We start from the raw sequence: 24,920 nt of genomic DNA, 5'->3' as shown, positions 1-24,920 counted from the left end.
TGAATCAGCAAGAAAACATCAAACAACCCTATAAAAAGTGGGCAAAAGACATGAACAGAAGCTTTTCAAAAGAAGATAGACTAATGGCCAACAAACACATGAAAAAATGCTCAACATCTCTAATCATTAGTAAATGTAAATCAAAACCACAATGAGATATCACCTAATTACACTGAGAATGGCTTTTATCAAAAAGTCCCAAAATAGATGCTGGCATGGACCAGAGAGAAAGGTACATTTACACACTGTTGGTGGAACTGCAAACTAGTACAACTACTTTCTATGGAAAGTAGTATGGAGACACCTCAAAGAAAAAAAAAGTAGACCTACCATTTGATCTAGCAATCCCACTATTAAAAAAAAGACATTTTATAAAAAAGACACTTGCACTCGTATAGCAGCACAATTCACAATCTCAAAGATATGGAAACAACCCAAGCGCCCATCCATATATTGAGTGGATGAATAAAATGTGTTATATGTACACGATGGAATACTACCTAGCCATAAAAAATGTGAACAAATACCTCTTGTATTAACCTAGATAGAACTGGAGCCCATTCTTCTAAGTATCACAAGAATGGAAAAACAAAAACCACATGTATTCACTACTAAATTAGAACTAATAGATCAAGACTCATGTGCACATTTGGTAGTAAAACTCAACGGAAATCAAGCAGGTGGGAGCAGGGAGGAGGAATGGGTAAAATCACACCTAAGGAGTACAATACAATGCACACGATCTGGGTGCCGGACAGACACCCTTATAACGTTGACTCAAACCGTACAGAAGCAATTCAGGTAACCAAAACATGTGTATCCCCATAATGTTCTGAACTTTAAAAAAAGAACAGTTGGAGGAAAAGTTGTGAATGTCATAAAGGGGGGAAATGACATCCTTCATTAAAGGAAAAAAAAATCATGCCCATTATGGTAGTCACTAGGCACATGCGAGTATTTGAATTTAAAATTAACATAAAATAAAAAATTCAGTTCTCCAACCTTTGTTGGATACTTCAGAGTAGAACATTCTATTACAGCGAGTTGTACTGGACAGCACTGGACTAAAACCCACGAGAAACTTAGACACGCCAATTCATTACTGTGGGCACAAAGGCAATCCTTGAATAAAGATCTGCTCTTTCATAACCTACAGATGGCATAAGACATTTTCTGGGCCTCTGAATGTATGTTAGCAGAGTTTTAAAAAATCTTACTACCATACTTTAGGCATATTGTTAGTTTTAATTGTCTGATAATAAGACCATGAAGGCACGCCTACCTTATTTCTGAACCAAATTTAGCAAAATTTAACCAGTCTGCTCACACAAATTAACATCAGAAAACACAGCACATCAAGTTACCAATAGTGATGTCTGTTGTGGCCACCAACATAGCACAGGCACTCTGCAATTTAGAAACCTAAACCAGAACACATTTCCTCTTAAAGGGACAATATTGCAAATATAGGTAGTTCATATTAGAACCCTTGTGGGTTCTAAAGACAGGTGAATTCCTTGGCTCTTTCCTGAGAACATATCCCCCTGCCAGAGTCCTAGTCACCACGTGGCTGATAAGGAAGAGGGTATTCCTGGTCCCAGATAGAGGCTGCTTTGGATCAACGGCCCTGCAGTGGCCAGAGCTGGAGGAGCAGGGGTGCCATAGGGAGTGAGGCCTATGGAGAATCTACAGTGGTTCCCTAAACAGGTGCAAGAGAGTTTAGGGCTGTAGCATGAGGGTGTGACTTTTGCTAGAGAGAACACATGCCCTCTACAGTACCCAGCTCAGAGCCTGATGCATTTCTAGGGCTGAGCAAGCAAGAGAGCAAGTATATTCCCTGCTAAGGTATGTTTATAAATTAGGTTGTCCTAAATTCAAGGACTGCCTATGAAAAATATGAGAAATTCAGGATTTTAACTCATAGCAACTGGTGTTAGACTAACCAATCCGACAAGCGGAAAAAAAAGGAGTGCTTTCTAAAGAGACTAACAGTGAGCCAACACCAAACAAGAATTCTAACTCCAAAGTGACTGCTGTGCTCGGAAGGGCACACCACCTGTTCCCTCAGTGACAAGGCGTTAGTGCTTCAAAGACCCCCAAGTTTAATGCCATCCCACCATCGTAAGCACTTGCATGCAGATACGCTTTCATAACCGCATCTCATAAAGGCAGCGTCAGGCTCCTATTCAGGAGTCACACCTGGACATTACAGCAGATCCCACCAACAAAGTAATTCTAACCTGTGGGATTTGGAAGATTTTAGACTCTTGTTAATAAACTCCCTCCCTGCCATATTTGAAATTCATGTTAAAGTATGAAAATCTCAAAGGTAAGTCAAAGCCCCTGACTTGGGGCTCTGATTCTGGCCTGCTACCTGCTGCCCTGGGAAGAGGTTGGCACAGGCCGCATAACTATCAGATGAGGTCAGCCCGATTTTCATATAAAGGGCTAGTCCTGCATCTGCCTTTTCACAGGGCTGGCTTGCCAGCAGAAGATTAGCTGGGAAGGCTGCGGTCACATTACTAAACCTGTTAGCATTTGTCCTGCAGACCGAGAAATTTACCAAGCATATTCAATGGTGTTGTTTTGAAAAGAGTGCTGGCATTTCACTAGAAGAGAATTACTGGCTATCTGGTACCAAAAAATGCTTAAGCCTGCATCTTTGGCTCTAAGATGTATTTGCATTTGCATTAAAAAAAAAAAAAGCCTACTTCCTGCATTATTACCACCATCCTTTCCTCAATTCTTTCTTTTCCTCTCCACCCTCAATCTCATCTCTGGTTGGAGCCCCATTAAAACTGTCACAGAACTTGTTTCCTTCTGCCCATTTGGGCGGCAGTATGTGGGGGAGCAGTTAAAAATGCTGGGTTTGGAGTCAACCAGTTTCAACCTTGGTAACTTTTCAGTTCTTCAGTTTTTTCTTTCGTAAAATGGGGGTAACACCAGCCTCACAGGGCCACTAGGGAAGGATTACATAAAATAATGCATGTAAAGTGCCTAAAACAGCATTAAGTACACAGTGCCACTCAAGTGCTAGTGGTTACCATTTTCTAGCTCTAGGGCAGTGATACCCTGACTGAGGGAGAATAGTGTCTGGTAAGTGGTTTCCAAAAGCTGGTTAACCTCTTCGTGGGCCATGGTGCGTTGTGATAAACAGTACAAAAAATGTCTTAATAGACTAGAACTGAAATATCAGAATGTCACTCATAAAGGGAAGTACTATTTCTCGAAAATATCATGTGACACAACACTTGTTTTAGGGACACTGGTCTTGGTCAAAAGTGAAAGCTAGTGGTGTGGAACGCTGTCTAACTTTGCAATCAGGCAGACCAGGGTCCTTCAACCAAGCAGGTCAAGTCACTCTCCTCCTTGAAACTCTTAAATGGCTCACACTCAAGCCAAAGATCCAATACCCTTCCCTGAGACCATTAGGGTTAACCTTCTCGGCCTCCTTCATGTCACCACCCCCCCATCCCCCCCCACCACGCTGCAAGCCACACTGGCCTGTTTCTTCAACCATCACTTCAGGGCCTCTGAAACACTTCTATTCCCCCTGCCTGAAAGATTTTACCGCAGCCCTCAAAGGAGCTGGCTCTCGTGCAGCTCAAGTCAAGTGCCACCTCTTCAGAGAGACCTTTGCTAACACTGTGACCCCTTCCCATTCCCACCACCACGGGGCGCCACCTGTTACTGGTCCTTCCTGGAGTTGTGCAAGGTGGTTATCCTGGCCCAGAGCAGTCTTAATTTTCCCCAGTTATAGCCACTCAGAATGTGTTTTAGTCCCTAGGCCTTAGTTATATCATATGTTACATAAGAGAAAAACAAATATCTACCAGTTCTAAATTACTGTTTCTGTAATTAATGTCTCCCAGAAATTCTGTTAATGTATGATCATCCATTTTTCTTCCACCCTCAAATATAGAACTTTACTTACTCTGCATTGCCAAGAAGGCAATTTTATTCAAGTGAATTGTCTTGTTATTCAAAGCTTACCCCTTTAGAGCATACATTCTCTTAAAAAGTTTTATGTATATATGAGTGGAAATCTTTCTCAAATTGATTACATCCTCTTCTGCTTTCAATAGGAAGGTACTAAGCATTACTTTCGCTTTTTATTAGGACTTCAGACTTTAATAGCGATTTCATTTCTTTAACTACAGTTATAACTGAGCAAAGCCCTTGGAAGCCACGTCTGGACCTGTTTTTCGCAGTGGCTCTCGGATTGGTCCTTCTCATTTCTGCCTCAATTGATTTCTTGCAGTTTATCCTGAGCTGAGAAACTCAATGAGCGAGCTTGCAAGAACTATGTATAAGAAAATGATCTCTGGCTGAGATAGGCTTCTAAGAGTAAAATGCATGGACTTTTTGCTCAGAGGACTTGTGCTTACTTCCTAGTTCTCACTCTATTTGAGTAGTGGAGCCAACAAATCATAAACCCCAGACAACACAACAATGGCAGGCTAGAGAACTACCCTGCTTAGCACAGGCAGGGCTGCTGAAAAGTGCTGTTAGAAAATAACATAGCTTCTAGGCAGCTGGTTTGGGTCAATATGTGAACATTTAGAGAGGGGAATGAAGGAAGCACACTCAAATAACCTTTAAGTTTGTCTGATGCTTACAGTTCTTAGAAAATATAATTTATAAAGTTTTTTGTTTTTTTTTTTCACAAGATGTTAACTTTAATGTTTAAGACCACTGTTACAATCTCTGACTCTTTAAACACTTCAGAGAAGTGCCAGCTGGCTTTCACAGGTACTTCAAGACCTTTACTGTCTCTGTGAAGCTCTGGACACCCCAGCCTGTGAACCCTGTGTTTAATACAAATGAGGTAGACACACAGCCCAGATTTTTACTAGTTTCTAGGAAAAGGGTCACGGAGTCTCTCATCTTAGGGCATTGTTTTAATTCTGCTAAAACCAGCATCCAATTCAAAAAGAAAGGAGTTAACTAAATCCAAAGACTAAAAAAACCATCTAGGGGGAGAGGACAAGGACAAAGATGACAGTGGGTCTATATGAACACTTACGTAATCAGGAACATCTTGTTTTGGGGGTTCTTTTGTAATCTTATTGTGGAAATAAGTTCAACTATCAAATCCTAACCATAACAGACACAAAACCTAATACAAGAAAGTTCTCTAACAGAGGAGAACCTTAGCCATATGACAAACCAACCTAGATAACCAAGTTTTCTGGGTACCTATAAAGATGTAACAAAAATGAACTCTTTTGGCTATAAGTCAGAGGTTCAGTATACGCTTCCTCATCTTTTAAACAATGTCTGAGATATGTAACCATTAAGTGGAGATTAAAGGTCATCACTTTAATGCATTCGCCCCTTTACATTATCACTACACAACAGTAATAACTTAGTAGCCACAGAGACACTATCTACGTGACACAAACTCATATGATGTCTGGTTCAAGCCTGTTTCCTTCTAAAAATTATAATCAAGATTTCAAGGATCATATGAGCTGTAAAAACATGCATAGGCTTTGTGGCATTTATTTTGGTCAGAAAACCACTTTTTGCTCTTTTCCCGAGTTCTTATTATGTTCGAGATATGCCAATGCCACAGCCCTGGTGCCTGCCCACCTGGTACAGCCAGTGGCTTCACTTCATTCGTCCTTCCACACCTCTGGGAAGCCCACCATCCTTCCTGCACACAGCAATCCTGCGTACCTCTCACACTAAATTTCTAGAAACCTAGTAACTGTGGCTTTATAATTAGATGACTTCAAGTTGCCAGTAAAGTATGTCATCTCAAAGAAAATGCTAAAACCCAAGGTGACAGGGGAAGAAAATGGATTCTACTGTTTCTCATATGCACTGTTTTTCATAAGTTCTAGGAAGTCCAAAGCATTCTGAAACAGCTAAAAATTAAAAGATACAATAACATTATCTATATAAGCATGCAATTCAAAACCAAATGGTAGGGTTTCTTGATTAGTCTTACTGATGAGAAAATTTGTGGTCTAAATAATTTAAGTTCCATATCTAAGATCACACAACCTGGGAAGACCAGGGGCTTAGACTCTCAACTTCACATTGAAGCCCATTCATAAAATACATGTCAACTTTCAAAATAATTATGTTTTTATAATACTAAATACCCAGTCACAGGATGATAACACTGACACTAGATGACAAACATTATAGCTTAAGCCTAAGAAAATCCTGACTTTAAAACTTGGTTACATTTTAGGTGCTGGCAGGTATCTTATAAACCACAAGGGTAGCCAGACTTTGGACAAAGTTTACAAAGGAGAGTAGAGCTGAAAGACTTAATAAAAAATGTGGGAAAGACTTTCACTTCTAATTAAGACAGTAAAAGGGCCCCAATTTACTCTCCCTATCTGAAACAAAAAAAAAAAAAAAAAAAGAAGAGAAAAATTAGATGAAAGAACAGTTTTCAAAACACTGGACATAAGATAACAAAGGGAAGCAATCCCTGAGAGTATGGGAGAAAGATTAAGTGTGCCCTACAATTGTCCCAACTTAATGCCTGAAGAGAGGGTCTAGGTCATGGGCAGAAAGGCAGGAAAGTGAAGCAGAGCCCAGTGGAGTCCTTGATGGAGCTGCAGGTCTAGGGAAACCAAGTTGACTAAAGATGGCGGGACAGAGTACAAGAAAAGAGTTGCACAGAGAATCCCGGATATCTACAGAGGGTCTCCCCTCAAGGATTAAGTAGTAAATCAACACACACATGTGAGGCATGGGACAGGGTATGTTCCCACCAGCCAGATGGAACAACTTGTAATTCAGGGCCATAGGGTAGAGCACTCATGAAGATGTTCCCCAGTAAAGAGAAATAATTAGTCTTTAACTGAATAGGACCCTAGATCTGCCTAACAAACTGGGAGAGCAACACCTAATAGGATCACACTATCTCCAAATAACCACACTCCAGAACAAAGCTCAGAATACTTACAGGGATATACAAATATCAAACACCCAATAAGGTAAAGTTCACAATGTCTAGCATCTAATCAAAGATTACCAAACATTCAAATAAGCAGAGAAATACATTCAAAATTAAGAGAAAGACCAATCAAATCTGGCCTGAAATGACAAAGATAGAATTGGCAGCCTAGGACATTAGTTATTAGAATTATACCCCTATGTTCAAAAAGTGAGATTAGTAAGGTTGCAAAATGAATATACAAAATCAATTTTATTTCAATACATTAGCAATAAAATCAAATTAAAATTTAAAAAATAATAATGCCATTTATAATAGAATCAAAACTTAGGAAACATTCAGGGATAATCTGACAAAAAAGATGTGAAAGAACTGTACACTGAAAACTACAAAATATTGCTGAGTAAAAATAAAGACAACATAAGTGGAAATATGTACTTGTTCATATACTTGAAGACTCGTTATTAAGATGTCACTTTTCTCAAAATGGATCTAGAGATTCAATGCAATCCCAATCAAAATCCTAGAATTTTTTTAGAAATTGCCAACCTGATTTTAAAATTCACATGGAAATTCAAAGTATCCAGAAGAGTCAAACATGTTGAAAAAGAATAAAGCTGGAAAGCTAACACTACCTGATCTCATGACTTATATAAAACTGGCAATCAAGAGTGACTGACACAAAGACAAAAAAATCATCACAATAGTAAAATGAGTCCAGAAATAACACACATAAATAGACAACTGGTATTAGAAAGACAAAAGCAGTGCTCTGTTGGCAGTGGAGAAAGGATAGCCTTTTCAACAAATGGTTCTAAATACAAAAAAATAATAAAAAAACCAAAAAACTTTCATACATACACAAAAATACATACACATATCATACACAAAAATATATGCAATTCAAAATAGATCATAGACCTAAATGTAAAACCTAAAATTATAAAACTTCTATAAGAAAACACAGAAGAAAACCTTTGTGACCTTGCATTAGGCAAAGATTTTTTAGCTACCACACTAATAGCATGATCCATAAAAGAACAGATGGACAAATTGGACTTCATAAAAATTAAGAACTACTGTTCTTCAGAAGACTCTTAACTTTGGGAGGCCAAGGCAGGAGGACCACTAGAGGTCAGGAGTTTGAGACTTGAGCAAGAATGAGATCCTGTCTCTACAAAAAATAGAAAAATTAGCCAGGCGTGGTGGTGTGCACCTTTAGTCCTAGCTACTCGGGAGGTTGAGGTGGGAGAATTGCTTGTGCCCCAGAATTTGAGGTCACAATGAGCTATGTATAAAGACACCACTGCACTCTAGCCAGGGCAATAAAGCAATACTCTGTCTCAATAAAAAAAAAAAAAAAAAAAAAAAAGGACACTATTTAGAGAATGAAAACACACTGGGAGGAAATACTTACAAAGTTTATATCTGACAAGAGTTACATCCGGAATACACAGAACTCTCAAAACTCAATAGTTTGAAAACAAACAATTCAAATAGACAAACGATGTTTAACATACTTCACAAAAAAATGTATACAAATGACAAATAAGCATGTTAAAAGATACTTGACGTCACTGATCTTTAGGAAAATGCACATTAAAAATACAATAAAATACCACCATGAACCTATTATTAGAATGTCTAAAATTAAAGAGACTATCCATACTAAGTGTTAGCAAGGATGTGAATGAAATGGCACTGGTGTAGCCTGCTCGTGAGAATGCAAAATGGCATGACCACTTTGGAAAAGTTTGGTAGTTTCCTTAAAAAGTTAAAAACACGCCACTCCCAGGAAATAATCAAGATAAAGAAAAGCATAAGTCCATAAAAAGACTTGCATATTAATTTTAATTTTGAAGTTTTATTTGTAATGGTGAACTAGATACAACACAAATGGTGAATGAATAAACAAATTGTGGAATATCCACAGAATGAAGTATTAGTCAGCAATTAAAATGAATAAACCATTCACATATGCAACATCATGGGTGAATTTCAAAATATTTATGCAAAGTTTAAAAAGCCAGACCAAAAAAGTATATGCTGTATGACTTCCTAGATATAACAACCTAGAAAATGCAAACTAAGCTACAGTCACAGAAAGCAGATCAGCTGCCTGGGGGTATGAAGAGGAAGTAATTACAAAGGGGCATAAGCACACTTTTAGAAATGATGGCTACGTTTATCATCTTAACTGAGGTGGTGGTTTTGCAGGTGTACACATATCAAACCATCAAATTGTATATTTTAAATATGTGCAGTTAATTTTGTGTCAATTATACCTCAATAAAGTTGTTTAAAAAACTCAGCTATATCATGAATGTAGAAACAAAGATTAATTAGCAAGCTCATTAGGATATGATCCATCAAATATTACCAGCAACATCAGTAATGCCCTGTATATATAGTTTTCTAACTTGAACAATATATTCAGATGCTTTGACTATGTAAAAATGTTCAGAAACACAAATTCTGATGTTTGGGCCTCAATTAACATTGTGACATCTTTTCTCAAGATATAGGGTCTTACTGAACTTTACTTAGGTTTATGCTTCAAAATGGGGCTATATACAGAGTATTAATCAATGAATGTATCTGCTTGCCACTGCAGACAGTAAGGTCTTCACATGGAGGAATTCAACAGTGAAAGATTTTTCTACAGGAGCTAGGTATACAAGAGTAACAAACCCTTTCCATTTTACTTTCTTCATGCTTTTAAAGTACAGCAAAACCACTACTTATCCAGAACTACACAAAGACATCTACAAACTGGCTATACCTAATTCACTGAACTTACAACACTAAAGTGCACATAACCAGTGTCATACATATGTTTTATATTTATATATATTTATATTTGCTGAGTGTGGTGGCAGACACCTGGTTATATATACTTGCTAACAGTCAATGAACTGTATACTTGGATGTACAAAATGGGTGCATATTATCATATGTAATTATAAATCAATGAAATTAGTTTAAAAAGAAAATCCACACAAAACTATATAATACAAAAATAACAGAAAACAAAAATGAGATGAACAATAAAAGCAGTAGTCAAGCTCACATTTAAACCAAACTTAAATTCTTAGCTTTAATTCCTAATATACACAAAGGTCAGATATCTGGTTTCCTAACCTTCAGAAAAGAATCTCTTGGTAAAAAAAGTAATTTTGAAACAAACAAAAACCCCACCAGAAGGTTACAACCATGTTGCACTTTTTTCCCTTGATTTCACCACTGTACTTTAGATGCAGGTCAATAAATGCTGTTGAATCAGTGTCCAGTAACAGCTAAAATAGAAAGATGCAACAACTTTGTATTTTGTGTTATAGGATTCCTAATGACCTACAGAAGAAATCTGAATCTTTGTAATGTCTATTAAAAATAATTTGTGCTCAATATCTTATCCTAAGAAGTCAATGTCAATGCATTTTTGAAACCCAATTTAGATTTTGAAATACAACTTAGAAATACCAAAAATTACTAAGCTAATGGAATGCAATTATATCTGAATGAGCAAGTTTCAGTTAGTTGGGGAAAAAACCCTATATACATGAAGTGTCTCATTCCCAATGACCATGGCTATTTAAATGAGATATATTGGATATTTTAAGATTTCTAAGTAAACCATTTACGCTATCATTTGAGTCTTTACTTAACTTGTAAAACATTTCACTATTACCTCATTTAACCTCCATAATATCTGAAAGGTATTACTGTCCCTATTTTATAAATGACATAACTAAAGTTAAGATTAAGCAATTTGCTCAAGGCCACACAAAGCCTTCACTTAGACTCAAATGACTGCTTTTGTCCATTCTAGATTTATATCTCAAGACTTTTTTTTATAGGATCATAAGCTTATTAATAAGTTATGCATTTTCAAAATAATCACTTCAGCATTCTGAACCTAGCATAGTCAAATTGGAAGTCCAAATTCAACATATAATATATACCAGCCCTTAATAACTTCCTTCTTGCTTTTATACATAAGAACACACTCAAACATTTAAAACACATTGCATTTTCCTCTCAAAGTTCACAGGAGGCCGGGCGCAGTGGCTCACGCCTGTAATCCTAGCTCTCTGGGAGGCCGAGGCGGGCGGATTGCTCGAGGTCAGGAGTTCGAAACCAGCCTGAGCAAGAGCGAGACCCCGTCTCTACTATAAATAGAAAGAAATTAATTGGCCAACTAATATATACAAAAAATTAGCCGGGCATGGTGGCACATGCCTGTAGTCCCAGCTACTTGGGAGGCTGAGGCAGGAGGATCCCTTAAGCCCAGTAGTTTGAGGTTGCTGTGAGCTAGGCTGACGCCACGGCACTCACTCTAGCCTGGGCAACAAAGCGAGACTCTGTCTCAAAAAAAAAAAAAAAAAAAAGAATAAGTTCACAGGAATCACTCCAAGGCCACCACACCCAGCTAATTTCTTAATTATTTTATAAAGACAGATCTTGCTGTATTGCCCAGGCTGGTCTCAAACTCTTGGTCTCAAGTAAACCTCCCACCATGGCCTCCCAAAGTGCTGGGATTACAGGCACAACTCACCACACCTGGCCCATGATTGCCCTCAAATGTGTTCTGACATCTCTACAACTTAAGTACAGTTAGAACTCCATAAAAGGAAATGTGATGAAATCTCATGCATTGTAAATAATCCAAAACCTGGTATAATGTTTAAGAAATGGATCTGGGGTCAGACAGATTTCAATTCTGAAATAGCTGAAAAGGCCTGGCAAGCAGCTAACACGAGTGATGAGCAAAAATCAAAAGTCACATATTTATTGTCACATTTACATCATAGATTTCCTAGATCTTTTGATGTGCACATCCCAAATTATAAACAAAACTCGAATCTGAAAAGTTGTGAGATGTGCAGGGAAGTATTTTTTTGCATTCTTAGCAAGCAACAGAGCACCCAGGAATATCCAACCTCACCTCTCCCTAGCACCCTCCACCCTCTGTCCTTAGGCAAAATTGTCCTGGCACCTAGGAATTAGAACTTCTATTTCCCCAAAAAACAGAATAAATGGTGGCCAGAGTCAAGACCTGTCATATTAAAAGTGAAACACGGTGGCTCACGCCTGTAATCCTAGCACTTTGGGAGGCCGAGGCGGGTGGATCGCTCAAGGTCAGGAGTTCGAAACCAGCCTGAGCGAGACCCCGTCTCTACCAAAAATAGAAAGAAATTAATTGACCAACTAAAAATATATATACAAAAAATTAGCCGGGCATGGTGGCGCATGCCTGTAGTCCCAGCTACTCGGGAGGCTGAGGCAGAAGGATCGCTGAGCCCAGGAGTTTGAGGTTGCTGTGAGCCAGGCTGACGCCACGGCACTCACTCTAGCCTGGGCAACAAAGTGAGACTCTGTCTCAGAAAAAAAAAAAAAAAAAAAGTGAAACAAACACTCATCTGGGAGGCTGTCACTAGAAAATGAGTTCCAAATAGCAGCATACAATTTATAATACAATTCTTTTCACCTCAGTGATTGGTGGCAGCCTTCTCTTTACTCAGCAATCAGAAGAATACATCCATGTGAATTCCAAAGAGTAACAAATTCTGGTTTGAAATATGTACATTATTAAAAATCTTACTCAAACTGTGCAAGCTGGAAGAGATCAGAGAAGTAGTCCAACCCTCTCACTTTCCAAATGAGGAAACTAAGGCTCAAGATCCCACAGGCAGTTTGGCAGGCCTAGGACTAGAACACTAACTGAACCCCAAATATAGGGTTCTTTCTGGTGTGAAGAGATAAATACTGCCCTACTAAGACAGACACTGTCCTAGGAAGTAGGGCTGAGCATTTCTAAAATGACAGGCTCTCACTTCAACCATACCTATGATCAGTTTTAAGGTTCATTTTTTTCCCTTTTTAATCCAAGTTCATGGCCCTGTAAGACCATCACCAAACCACAAAAGGCAGTATCTTGATATGTCAATACAGTCCAACATATCACATCTAAAACCCAATCTTCTGTCCAGCAGGGCTGTCTTTCATCTCCAGGGGCCACACCACCCACCACACCCTACTCTACTTTTATCTGCCCAGCCACTAGCCTGTTTCTGAGTTATTTCCCAAGGCTTCTGCATAAAAACAAGTTCACTTGTCTGATCCTCTAGGCTTCTGACCAGTCTTTAGACTTGTATTAGGTATATGCAATAGTAAATTCCCACTACATGCAAAGATTAGTGGTAATTGTTCTTTTTCACAAGGCTCACCTCATCAAGGAAGCCTTCTGTGAGACTGTGGCCTTCAAACTCCCTTAACTGAACCATAGTAAAAAATAATTTACATGCAACCTGATACACCCCTGATGTTCACACATACCCTCAAATAACTCAAAAGTTTTACATATTCTTACTATGTACGATAAATTGATATTCTTCATATACTCCATTTCTTTTTTTTTTTTTAAAGTCTTGGTTGACAAAGAGATATTAGCACTCCAATGTTCATTGTGGCACTAACAATAGCCAAGATGTGGAGATAATCTAAATGTTCATCGATGAAGGAATGAAGAAAATGTGGTACAGGCAAGCAATGGAATATTATTCAGGCTTAAAAAAAGGAAATCCTGTAATACATTGACAATTTAGATGGACCTTGAGGATATATGTTAAGTGAAATAAACCAGTCCTAGAAGGACAAATACAGCTTGATTCCACTCATATGAAGTATCTAAAATAGTCAAACTCATAGAATCAGAGAGTACAATGGTGGTTGCCAGGGGCTGGGTGAGGTGGGAATGAAGAATTGCTAATCAATGAGTACAAAGTTGCAATTATGTAAGGTGAACAAGTTCTAGAGATCTCTACACTGTTGTCCCTGTAATTAACAATACTGTATTGTACCCTTAAAAAGTCCTGGCTGGAATCTCCAAAATTTCTCAACCCACTAATGGATCATGACCTATAGTTTGAAAAATGCTGTCCCATGGAAGGGTGATTAGATTACTTTGACGTAATGCTACAGGAATAGAGGTATCAAATACTCAGGCACGAGACTTCCCCAGAGAACATCACACCTTCTCTCTGTCCATAAGAAATGTAAAGATACCACAATGGAGAATTAGTATCTGCATCCCACACACAGGTCAAGGGTGAGAGAGAACTGAGGGCAGACCAAGGGTTCACTTAAGTGCCATTTCGGAGGAAAAAGTAGGGTGGGGCTTATTTCTAACCCCCTGGGCAGTCCTCACAATCTTAATTCTTCCCTTTGTGTCAGGCTGCCTAATTCCAATTAGACTGTCTACACTTGAAGGCAGGAATGTTATTCTTCTCAAAAATTCTACACTCTACCTAGAGACATCATTAAAGCATAATTTAAATAAATGAGCAGATTGTTTTTCATTTAAGACAACTTTCCTACCTCATAGTTTCTATTAAGCAGTAAGCTCCCCACTCCAAGGACATTAATATGTTAGTGTGTGGGGAGGGAATGCAAAGGAAGATGTGGGAAAAAAAAATCTAGGATAGAAAGGATACATCATAAAATAATTAGCAAAATGCTGGTAAAAGAGAAAGCATCAAGTCAAGTTTTAAAATTCAATTCCTATCTTTGTATTTCATTTATGACAATATTTGGAACAAGAAATTGAAGATGCAGTCTCAACAGACAATAAGGAAAGTTTTCACTGAACACCTTTTAAGACATTTTAACATAAGAGCAGCACTATCCAGTCAACTATTAGAACCTTAGTACAACTCAAATAGAGTCTCCGCAGGTCTGCCCAGTATAATCTTTTCAAGAAGTGTTATCACCTGGCTGAAATGCTGGGCCCAGGTGTCTCCCCTTATAGATGCATAATACAAGTTTGAATTACTGCCACCCTTTCCCATTCCCCCTGACCTTTGGGAGTGGGGTGAGGAGACAACCCCATTACAAACCTTCCCTCCATGGAAGCCTGTCTAAGTGGAGACATGTATTTCAAAGTCCCTCCTCTTCAACTCTTCTCAGTTTATGCAACTACAACTTACTTAAAACATTTCTAAATGGTCTTCCTGCCAACAGGAGAAACATTTTTTAAAAGGATAAGACTAAGAATTCCTAGAGAGTTCTGCATGAATACAGCAAATGGGCCAAAGATGAATAGGCCTGAGGGGCCTAGAGTGAGTTGCTGTGCTACAACTGTGCAGTAGGTCTCCTGTTGATGTAGTTCTATCTGGGACAATGACTACCAAAGACAGTCTTTTTTTTTTTTTTTGGTAGGCCTAGATAAATGTCAAAACACACATAAAATTTTACCTTTGAATTGCTCAAGAATGGCTAGTTATCTTACAGTGGGAACCTTTTTTTTTTTTTTTAAGACAGAGTCTCACTCCGTTGCCCTGAGTAGAGTGCCATGGCATCAGCCTAGCTCTCAGCAACCTCAAACTCCTGGGCTCAGGTGATCCTCCAAGTAGCTGAGACTACGGGCGCACAACACAACGCCTGGCTAATTTTTCTAATTTTAGTGGAGATGGGTCTCACTCTTGCACAGGCTGGTCTTAAACTCCTGAGCTCAAGCAATTCTCCCACCTTGGCCTCCCAGAGTGCTAGGGTTACAGGTATCAGCCACCACCGCCTGTAGGTCCAGAAGGAACCTTAAATGGCAGTTCAGTCACTCATTCATCAGGCCACAACAATGTGCCCACTATACCAGGCAGAAGGCTAGACCCTAGGGAAACAGAAGTGAACAAGCAGCATAATGTCCTTGCCCTTTTTGGGCTTATATATTCCTCTTAGAGACACACAATACACAAATGAATATGTCAGATGCTGTAAAGGAACAATGAACTTTTGACTAACACTGAAAAACTATCACCAAACACATGCTATGTCTTTTTTCTGTTCAAAGAAGTGTGACAAACCACTTTGGCAGAAATGTGAATTACCAGTCATTATAATTTGCTAACTTAAAACAGCACATTTCCTTCAGCTGTAGGAGGCAGAATTATTTCCCAATCTTGGAAATAAAAACACCTAACTTTTTGCAAGGAGATGTTCTGCACTGGTGTAACAGCACCTCGACGCTTAGGCCAAGAGCGATAACAACACTGACCAGAAGATAAACTATTTACACAGGTGGCAAGTCATCTAAGGCAAAAGCTAACAACATGAAAAACAGATGGGCCTCTCAAGAAGTAATTTAATTAGGGCATTTACACGTGATTTTTAAAAGCAAGAAGAGAGAGCGGAACAGACTTAACAGTTTTAACACTGCTGCTTTCCAGATCATTCCAATAAACAATGGTTCGACGTACTGATTGATAACCCACGGACATTTCATCTCTAGGAAGAACACACATGTGGAAGCACTGATTTGTAAAGTTCAGATGCTGGATCTAGGCAATGGAAAAGGCACAAACAAATCCTAAGTTTGAAGCTTTAAGTATTCCTGTTTAGAACTAAACAGCATCAGGAAGGCTTCCCCCTCACACAGAAAAACTGAGGCGCAATTTATTTGCCTCAGTTTATGGCTATAGAGTGGAAGGGCGACGGATGAGAAGTCTGGAGAGGTTTAAGACACCTGCGTGAGAGCGCGCAGAAGCGGACATCCCGAAGCCCCGGTTTCCAACAGCAACAGGCCTACCAGGACAACTTGGTCTCTTTCACACTCATCGCCGAGAGCGAATTGTGTGAGACCCGACGGGTACCGGTAGCTGCCGACCTGCAACCAGATTAAAAATTCGCAGCACCTACTGTCACTTTTTCCTGCTCACGCCCTCTCAGCGCCCAATCCGCGTTTCGTGAATGGAGGAGAACACCCAAAAGAATGAATGAACGAGAGAGAAAAGTCCGGCCAGGAGGCTCAGGGCAGGGCTCCCAAAGTCTGGACGGCCGGCGACGCCGCCCCGGGCGAGGAGGGGACCCCCGCGGCGCGGCCGGGGGCGCAGGCCCAGACAAAGGCGGCGCGGGCGGCCTGGCGGGGGCGGCCGGCGGAGGCGGGGGCCGCGGGCGCTCACCTCGTCACCCCACTTGAGGACGTCCTTGTGCCGGTCCTTGACGGCGTGGTAGATGTGCAGGAACTGGAGGATCCCGTGCCGCCGCACGTGGTCTGCGTGGCGCTTGGTCTCCTCCCAGCTCAGCGGCGACCCCTGGGACAGCAGCCCCATGGCCGCCGCCGCCGCCGCCTCGGGACTGACGGCGGCCGCTCGCTCCGGGCGCGAGCCGGACACTCAGCCGCCCGCAGAAGGCGGCGGCTGCTCCACCCCGGGGGGGCGCCCACGGGCCGCAGCCGGCGGAGGGAGGGTTCCGTCCGCCCCGGCTCCCCGGCGCGGGGGTCCCTGGCGCCCAGGTGACAGACCCGGGGTCCGGCGCACCGCGCGGACACAGAGGCAGAAGACGGGAGGAGGGCAGGCTGGGCGGCTCTCGGCCCGGCGGCCTCGCCCCTCGCCCGCTCCGGCTCCCGCCCTGCTCCTGCGCCGAGGCGGCGGCAACGGACCCCACGGCCGCCGCCCGGCGTTGGGTCCCGCTTCTCCTTGCCGGTGTCGTGCACTGGCTTCTTCCTACTTGTGACCAAAACCAGCGCCGCCGCGGAGCATGCCCAGTGCCGGCCTCCGCTCGATCGCCGCTCCGGGGAACAATCCGGGGCTCCGGGTTTTATAGGCTACGGGCGGGGGGCGGGGCAAGGGGGCGGGGCGCCACGGGAGGCGTGGCCGACAGCCGCCGGGTCCCGAGCGCGCGGAGGGAGGTGTGCGCAGGCGTGGTCTGGGCGGAGCCAGGCGGGGCGCTCGGGGAAGCCTGGCGCAGCCGGCCTCGCCTTAGGCAAACGAGACGTGTAGAAATCCGTTTTCTCTAATCGAAAGAGATACTCCAGGTTAGGGAAGAAAGTTGATTATTTGAGTTAATGAAGAACTCACGACATTTTTTAGGTGGAAAGGGCCTCACACTTATAAAATGAGACTGAAAGCGGCATAATGGGTTGAGAAACGTACTAACTTGGGAGTCAGATGAAACACTTGTTCAATTCTAGGCTCCACCACTTACTGTAGGACTTTGGGCAAGTTCATTCCCTATCTGCATTAATCCTATTTTGTATGGATGTTGTAAGGATGTGTATAGTGTTGATGGTCAGTAAATTGACCTGGTTATTAAGAGGAATCAATTTGTCCATGTGTGTATTATTTGTTATTCTCTAAATATTTGATGATGTATGTTCTCTGGATGGCACAGACACCATTCATTGCAACAAAAAGGGTTTTGTCAACATTTCCTCCTCCATCCGAACCGAATATTCATCCATTAAGTGATCAAAATGATGTTCACTTGAGCTAGCCATAGGGGTAGAAGATAATAGGAATACCCAGAGTTGGCCTTATCTTAGAGAGAAAGGGAGGGAAGGAGGTACCTTGCCCCCAAGTGATTGTTCGACAAATGTGTTGACAGAGCCGTGACATGATTGAGAAAAGTGACATCAACTAGATCATACATGTACTGCGAACACAAAGTGTGTAAATGGCCCCTTCCCTCGCACTACAGAGTTAACATCTGGTAAGCACTTACTAATTGCTGAATGAAAACATGATGGTAGGAGCCTCTTCTCCTACAGCTTTCATATTGGATGTGCTCATCCCAGGGCTTGGGGACATGGATATCCAAGGTCTGGCTGTGATTTCCACAGTGGGATGTGTGTGGGGGCGTGCTAAGGGGTTGAAGCTCAGGAGATGATGTTTCAGTCCCCAGCACACAGGGATAGAAGCCAAGCCAATTTTATTTCATTCTGATTTTTCCATAGCCTAATCAACAACTTCAGCTGCTTCACTCACCCTCCTTGTGCCCTCTTACCGGACCTTAGCAGGTCCTGGCTCTGTGCTGTTTTTTCTGCTTGGAATTCTCTACCTGACACACTCCTGTTTATCCTTTAAATTCCAGTTATTCCTCTCTGTATTTTGGTTGCCTTTGTACATTAAAAATAGAATCCTTTTAAAAAATATTTTCATAATAGTCACTTCCTCTGGGATTGAGATGACTTGCACCTTTTGTACTTTTAAATTCTAGAAAAGTGCTTGGTATACAGTAGGTGTCTAATAAATGTTAGCTTCTCTGTGGAAAGCAGGAGATGGAGAGAAAGTGTTTGACATGCAGGTAAGACATCCAAAGGATCATTTGGTTATTCTCATAATTTCATCTCACAATTTCATAGACCTGCATTGTTCAACGTGATAGCCATCCATCATCAGCAACATGGGGCTATTGAGCATTTGAAATGTGGCTAACATGACTGAGAAACTGAATTTTGTTTTATTTCAGTTAATCAATTTAAATATAAATTTAAAAACTGATACTTCATTTTGGTTATTGGAAAACTTTTCACTAAATTTGAAACAAGTTGGGAACGTGAATCCACTTTTTCAACTGTTGATTTTATAAAATCAAATTATAGATCAAGTATTTCCCATGAAAATTTAGTGACCCAAGAAATGTGCTATGAGTGTAATATACCGGATTCCAAGACTTAGTACAAAAAAAGAATGTAAATATCTCATTAAAAATTTTATATTGATTACATGTTGATAATCATAGTATTTCGGACATTTTGAGTTAAATATGATGTGGCATGTTACTTTAATTAATTCACCTGTTGCTTTTTAATTTTTAAAGGCGGCCACTGGAAAATTTAAGATTACATACATGGCTCATATTCCACTTTATTGAAACACCGCTGACGCGGACCCTGAGTCACACTTTGCAAAACACACTTTTCCCTTACACCTGCTGCCCTTTCCTCACAGCTACACGGAGAAGCCCGTATCTTAGAGAGGGAGAGGTGCCAGCTTCATTTTAAAAAGGAAACATGGGCACGGGCATTTAGGAGATAAAGTTCTAATCCGGCCAAAGCCCTACACGATGCTAAACGTAGTGAGAGTTGAACACTATACTTTTGAGTCCCTCTGTTCCAGATTCCGGTTCACACTCACATAAGGGGGCCTCTCCCACCTCGGCCCCGAATTCCGAACCCCCCCAGCGTGGGTCCCAGGTCTTTGGACAATCCCAAACCAGGTGCAGTCACTGTTGCACCACAAGGCCCTTATGCCAAATTTTAAACCATGATCGCCTCGGTGCCTTTAGCAGTTCTGTTACAAGGAAAAAACAAAAATCCCCGACACGGAGCTACGGAAGACAAGTTGAGCCACTGTCATTCCCCTCCATCAGACAGCGTTTATTTTGCTTTCGTAGGTCTCTTTCTCCACTTCATTCTGCAGACTGCACCCAGGGCCGGGTTTCCACATCTGGAAGTGGGTTTTCGGAGGACAACCCCAGGAGGGCTCTAGCATTACTAAAGGGGAAGGGAGGAGCTCCTATCTTGCAGCCTCAGCTCTTCCCTAGGCAGATTCTTTGCTTCCGCGGAAAAACGCGGGGACTCGCTGGGCCGGCCGGCCGGCACCCACCCCAGCGCAGTGGGGCTCTCTGTCACCGCAGCCTCGCCTCCCAGCACCGTGGACCAACGCACGCCGTGCCCGCAGGGCCGCCCGGAAAACCTGGAGCCCGGCAGCTGGGGACGCCGCGCGGCCGCGGGGCCGAGCTGAGCATGCTCGGAGAGCCGCCGTGTCGCGGGAGGAAGCGGCGCGGGCCGCGGGCGCTGCACGCCGCGCCGTTGTTGTGATCCAGCCCTCGCCACGTGACCGCGCCGGCCCCGCCCCCGCGGCGCTGGCCCCGCCCCCGCGTGACTCAGCACTTTGTGTGGACTCTGTGCTAAGGTCAAGCCCGGTGAGGCTGCCCCGGGGCGAAGTCTCTGTCGGTCGCTGCTGACCTCCGGGCTGCTGCTGCTGGGATCGCAGCAGGCATTTCAGAGACGCCGGGTTTCTGGCCTCCACGCAAGGAGGAAAAAATGTTTCCCTGTGGTCACGCCGTTCTTGGTTTACCCTGAGTCAGCGGCTCTGCGGGATCAGATGAGGAAAGCAGAGGGGTAGCGCGTTAGGGGGCTCTGAGGAAGGCACTCGTGGTCACTCGTCCCTGCCTTTTACTGCTCTCTGGCCTGAGCACCCCTTGTCCTCGGTAGTCTGTCGGGTGGAGGTCCCAGTAGTTTACTCTGCGCGGCGCACCTGCCAGGCACTTTGAGCTGGAATGCACAGAACGGACCTGGTGGTTGCAACGTTTCATAGATGCGGCAGCTGAGATCCAGTAATGCTAAGTGACAGTAGCTACGCTGAGGTCTGAGCTCTAAAGGTGATTTTAAAGCCTGTGCGCTTTCTGCTACAGCACACAGCATGTGTGAAGCTGGTGGCCCACTTCAGTGGGACTCTCCTGGGACGTGGTGACCCCTGCCGTTACAGCCCCTCTGCTTTGACACTTGACTTGCCTCAGAGCCCTCGGATCCGCCTGCAAAGCGCTTAAGATTTTGTCTCTTTAGTTTCTTAATCAGTAGAAACTGTTATTTAACTTCAGTATACATGGGTAAAGTATAAAAGATATAGAAGGGGTTTTCTTCCTACAAGGGAATTACACTTGGAATGTGATTTTGCTCATATTCCAGAAGGTCCCCCCACCCCCCGGGCCTTGTAACAGATGAGTAGTAACTAGAAGATTGGGGGGTTTTACCCCTTGTTGGAGGGTAACCTGCTAGGTCAATCTAAGCAAAGTTATGTTTATCATCAGGGGCCCCTTCCTCTTCACTTGTTCAAATGAGAGTCTAGAGGAGATGAGGTTTTTCCCTTACAACCTAAAAACATTTCGGATATCATTACTAAAAATACTAAAATTAGTCCAAAAAGTGCAAATCGTTTTATATTGAGTGTACTTCTAACACATGCACTATTGTCATTAAGTCAAAAAAGCAAAGAATCTCTTTTAACTTTTTAAAATCTGATTTTTAGTTCATATGGATTTTTGAAAAAATATAAATGTGCTTATTTTCATTCAGCATTAAAAAAAATAAGGTCTGTGAAGTCAAGTGAAGACTTTTTTAAGATGGAAAAGCTTGAGTATGCTAAAGAAGGTGGATAGGAGTCAACAGGGGGCAAGACTGAAGATGTAGAAGGGAGAAAGGATGCCTTTAGCAGCAACATCTCTCAAGAGACATGACTTGATAGGATCCAGAACATAGGGGAAGTGGTGGGCTTTTTTCCAGAACAGTTTTATTGTCTTCTTATAAGATGGTAAGGAAGAAAATAAGGATGCCAAGATGATGTGTTGGGATGGGATGGTGATAGCTGAGTCTAGTAGATTCATTCTTCTCACTGGAGTATGGCTAAAGATAACACAACTTTTTATTATGGACATTTCCAATCAAACACAAAAGTAGAGAACACAGTGTAATGACTCTTCATGTGCATATTATGCACCTTTATTATGTTTCAGTTATTTACCTCTCAGTTTAAAGCAAATCAGAGTGGATCTCAGGTAGTTAAGGCTGTAAGTGAGGGTTGAAGAAAGAAAGAGGAATGTAGAAGGTGGTTTGAGCAGTTGATATGGGAGGGGGTGATCCAGGAAGATGGAAAGGAATGAACTAATCCTTTACTAGAAATCAATTTCCTTCATCCTGAAATTGGAGATGGTAGCCCTTACCCAGTTGTTTTCATTCCAAATTAGCTAGCTATTGTTGTTCCAAATTATGGGACTTTGTATTTAAAAACAAACTGAACATAAAAGACTATGCTTGTCAAATGTAGTATAAATTATTTCACAATGGCTGGCATGGAGGATTACTATTGTTAAAGTAGGCCAAGTGTCAAAATGTGAGTAAAGTTTTTATTCACATTATTTACCCTTTTAAAGATTCCTAATCTGAGTCTCTATCTTTTTCCTCCTATATCATTCACTTTATTTCACATAAATATATGTTAACGTCATTCTAGATGAGATAATTGACCAAATAATTGACCTTTGGCACACAGTCCTTTCTTTCACGGATGATGAGATGTGAAAAAATGCTAACCATAATTACATCAATGTAGAAAGGCAGTTAGAATGAATACCAAGCCATTTTGCTTGGGTAAGACCAGTTCCTAAAGCCAAAACAAGGAATAACATTGTTGTACTTCCTGAAGGTTTTTTTCTACACATAATACCTCCTGCCACTTATTTTAGCACCTAAGCTTAAATGTCATAGGTACCTTAGGAAAAAATAATTCCACTCACCTAAAAACAACTTATCCTACAACACACAGGAAAGCCTCACAACGAAGAATCATCCAGCTCAAAATTTCAATAGTACTGAGGTCAAGAAACCATGGTCTATATGTGTCAGGATGAACTAAGTATTAACACAAGGGCTTTTTCTTAAATATTATATTTGCCCTAGTTTCTAAGGCCATGAAAATAGTTGAGAAGAACATCTAAAATAGTTAGCATCATTTTATTTGCAGTTATATCACAAGTACAAAATATATATAGCCATCTGATATACCCCTAGTCTTTAGTGTGCTGATGGAGCCTAGGACAGGAGAGTTTAGGGCCCATTCTTCAGCCTATTTCTCTTTTCCTTGTGGCCATTTACTCAACCAGCCCTGGTCTGCCCTCCTAAGTGTCTTATGCCTGTCTATGTGAAACTAGTTATATATTTGAACCAATAATAATATTAAACTGCAGAGTTCTTCGTACCCCTGTCAACATTTCTTAAAAATTCAGTTTTAACAAATGAAAACTCAGTAGTACTATTTCTTAGAAGCTCTGTTGCTACTAAACAGGAAATGACATGTAGCATAGCAGTCCCCAACCTTTTTGGCACCAGGAACCGGTTTCATGGAAGACAGTTTTCCAGGGGTTGAGGGGGGAAGACAGAGCTCAGGCGGTTCCTAACACGACCGGTAACTGGCTGCAGCCCAGGGGTTGGGGACTGCAGATACAGCATACTGGAAAAAGTGTTAAGACTTGAGTTAGAATCCCAGCTCTGCTCCCGTCTAGGTCTCTAATCTTGGCCAAACTACTATGATTGAGCTGCATCATCTTTATAATGAGGGGCAGCAACATCCTTTGCGATGAAAACATTGGCATTTTCAAGGTGTACAATGTTGCGAAAAATGTTGGGAAAGACTACTATGAAGTATTGCCCCATCTTACAGAGCTGAAGTTCTATTAGGAAGCACACTCAAAGGCCACACTTGTAAACAACCATAACTAAGCTTTGATTCCAGGTTTGTTTGCCTTCAAAGTCCAAGTCCATTATGCTTTCTTCTCATTGCTAGAAACAAAATAAAAGCAGACAAATAGTAACACCTGAAATCTGAACAGGCCTATAGGGCTTACAAAGTGTTTTGACAGAAGAAAGGAAGAAATAAGAGGTGAGGGAATGAACATTTCTCATATACCTACAATGTACCTGGTGCTTTACATTCTTATTTAATCTTTTTAACAGTCTTCATTTCTTATGCATAAACTTACAGTTTATGCAGTAGATAGCTCTGGTACATGTTTTATTAATTTAATTTACTGTTTCATAATTTTCTCTCTATGCCCCTCTACTTCTAAGAACTCAGTTCTTAGAGAAACATTAACTGTGCTTAATCCCAGGTCTTTTTTTTTTTTTTTTTGAGACAGAGTCTCACTTTGTTGCCCAGGCTAGAGTGAGTACCATGGCGGCAGCCTAGCTCACAGCAATCTCAAACTCCTGGGCTCAAGCTATCCTGCTGCCTCAGCCTCCCAAGTAGCTGGGACTACAGGCATGTGCCACCATGCCTGGCTAATTTTTTCAATATATATTAGTTTGCCAATTAATTTCTTTCTATTTATAGTAGAGATGGGGTCTCGCTCTTGCTCAGGCTGGGCTCAAGAACTCCTGACCTTGAGCGAGCCGCCTGCCTCTGCCTCCCAGAGTGCTAGGATTATAGGCGTGAACCACCGCACTGGGCCAATCGCAGGTCTTTTCACTGCAAATTCTGATGCTCCTTGCCCTAAGAGCAATGGTTTAATTCAGTCAATAGAGATTTTTCAAAATAAGAGTCATCTTTAATTTCATGGGTCAAGATTGTACAAAAGAAACTCTTAAATGTGATGATATTTTTAGTTTTTTATACATTTCTATTTCTCTACATATGCCCTTTGATCTCTTTGTCCAGAATTTTGGGGTTTC

At 41.5% G+C, this 24,920-nt stretch overlaps 1 protein-coding gene across 1 annotated transcript in view; it reads right to left on the bottom strand.

Annotated features, from left to right (window-relative positions):
• Window positions 1-17,481, bottom strand: part of GCLC (glutamate-cysteine ligase catalytic subunit) — a 49,249-nt gene extending 31,768 nt beyond the window's left edge. Inside the window, exon 1 of the mRNA XM_012780759.3 lies at window positions 16,876-17,481. Coding sequence (XP_012636213.2) covers window positions 16,876-17,025 — 150 coding nt within the window. The 5' untranslated portion in view covers window positions 17,026-17,481. The remainder of the gene's footprint in view (window positions 1-16,875) is intronic.
• Between the last annotated feature and the right edge of the window lie 7,439 nt (window positions 17,482-24,920).

Source organism: Microcebus murinus, chromosome 5 (genome assembly GCF_040939455.1).
Source record: "Microcebus murinus isolate Inina chromosome 5, M.murinus_Inina_mat1.0, whole genome shotgun sequence".
Classification (NCBI taxonomy): domain Eukaryota; kingdom Metazoa; phylum Chordata; class Mammalia; order Primates; family Cheirogaleidae; genus Microcebus; species Microcebus murinus.
The sequence above is the reverse complement of the archived record's forward strand: the minus strand, read 5'-3'. Positions and strand labels throughout refer to the sequence as shown.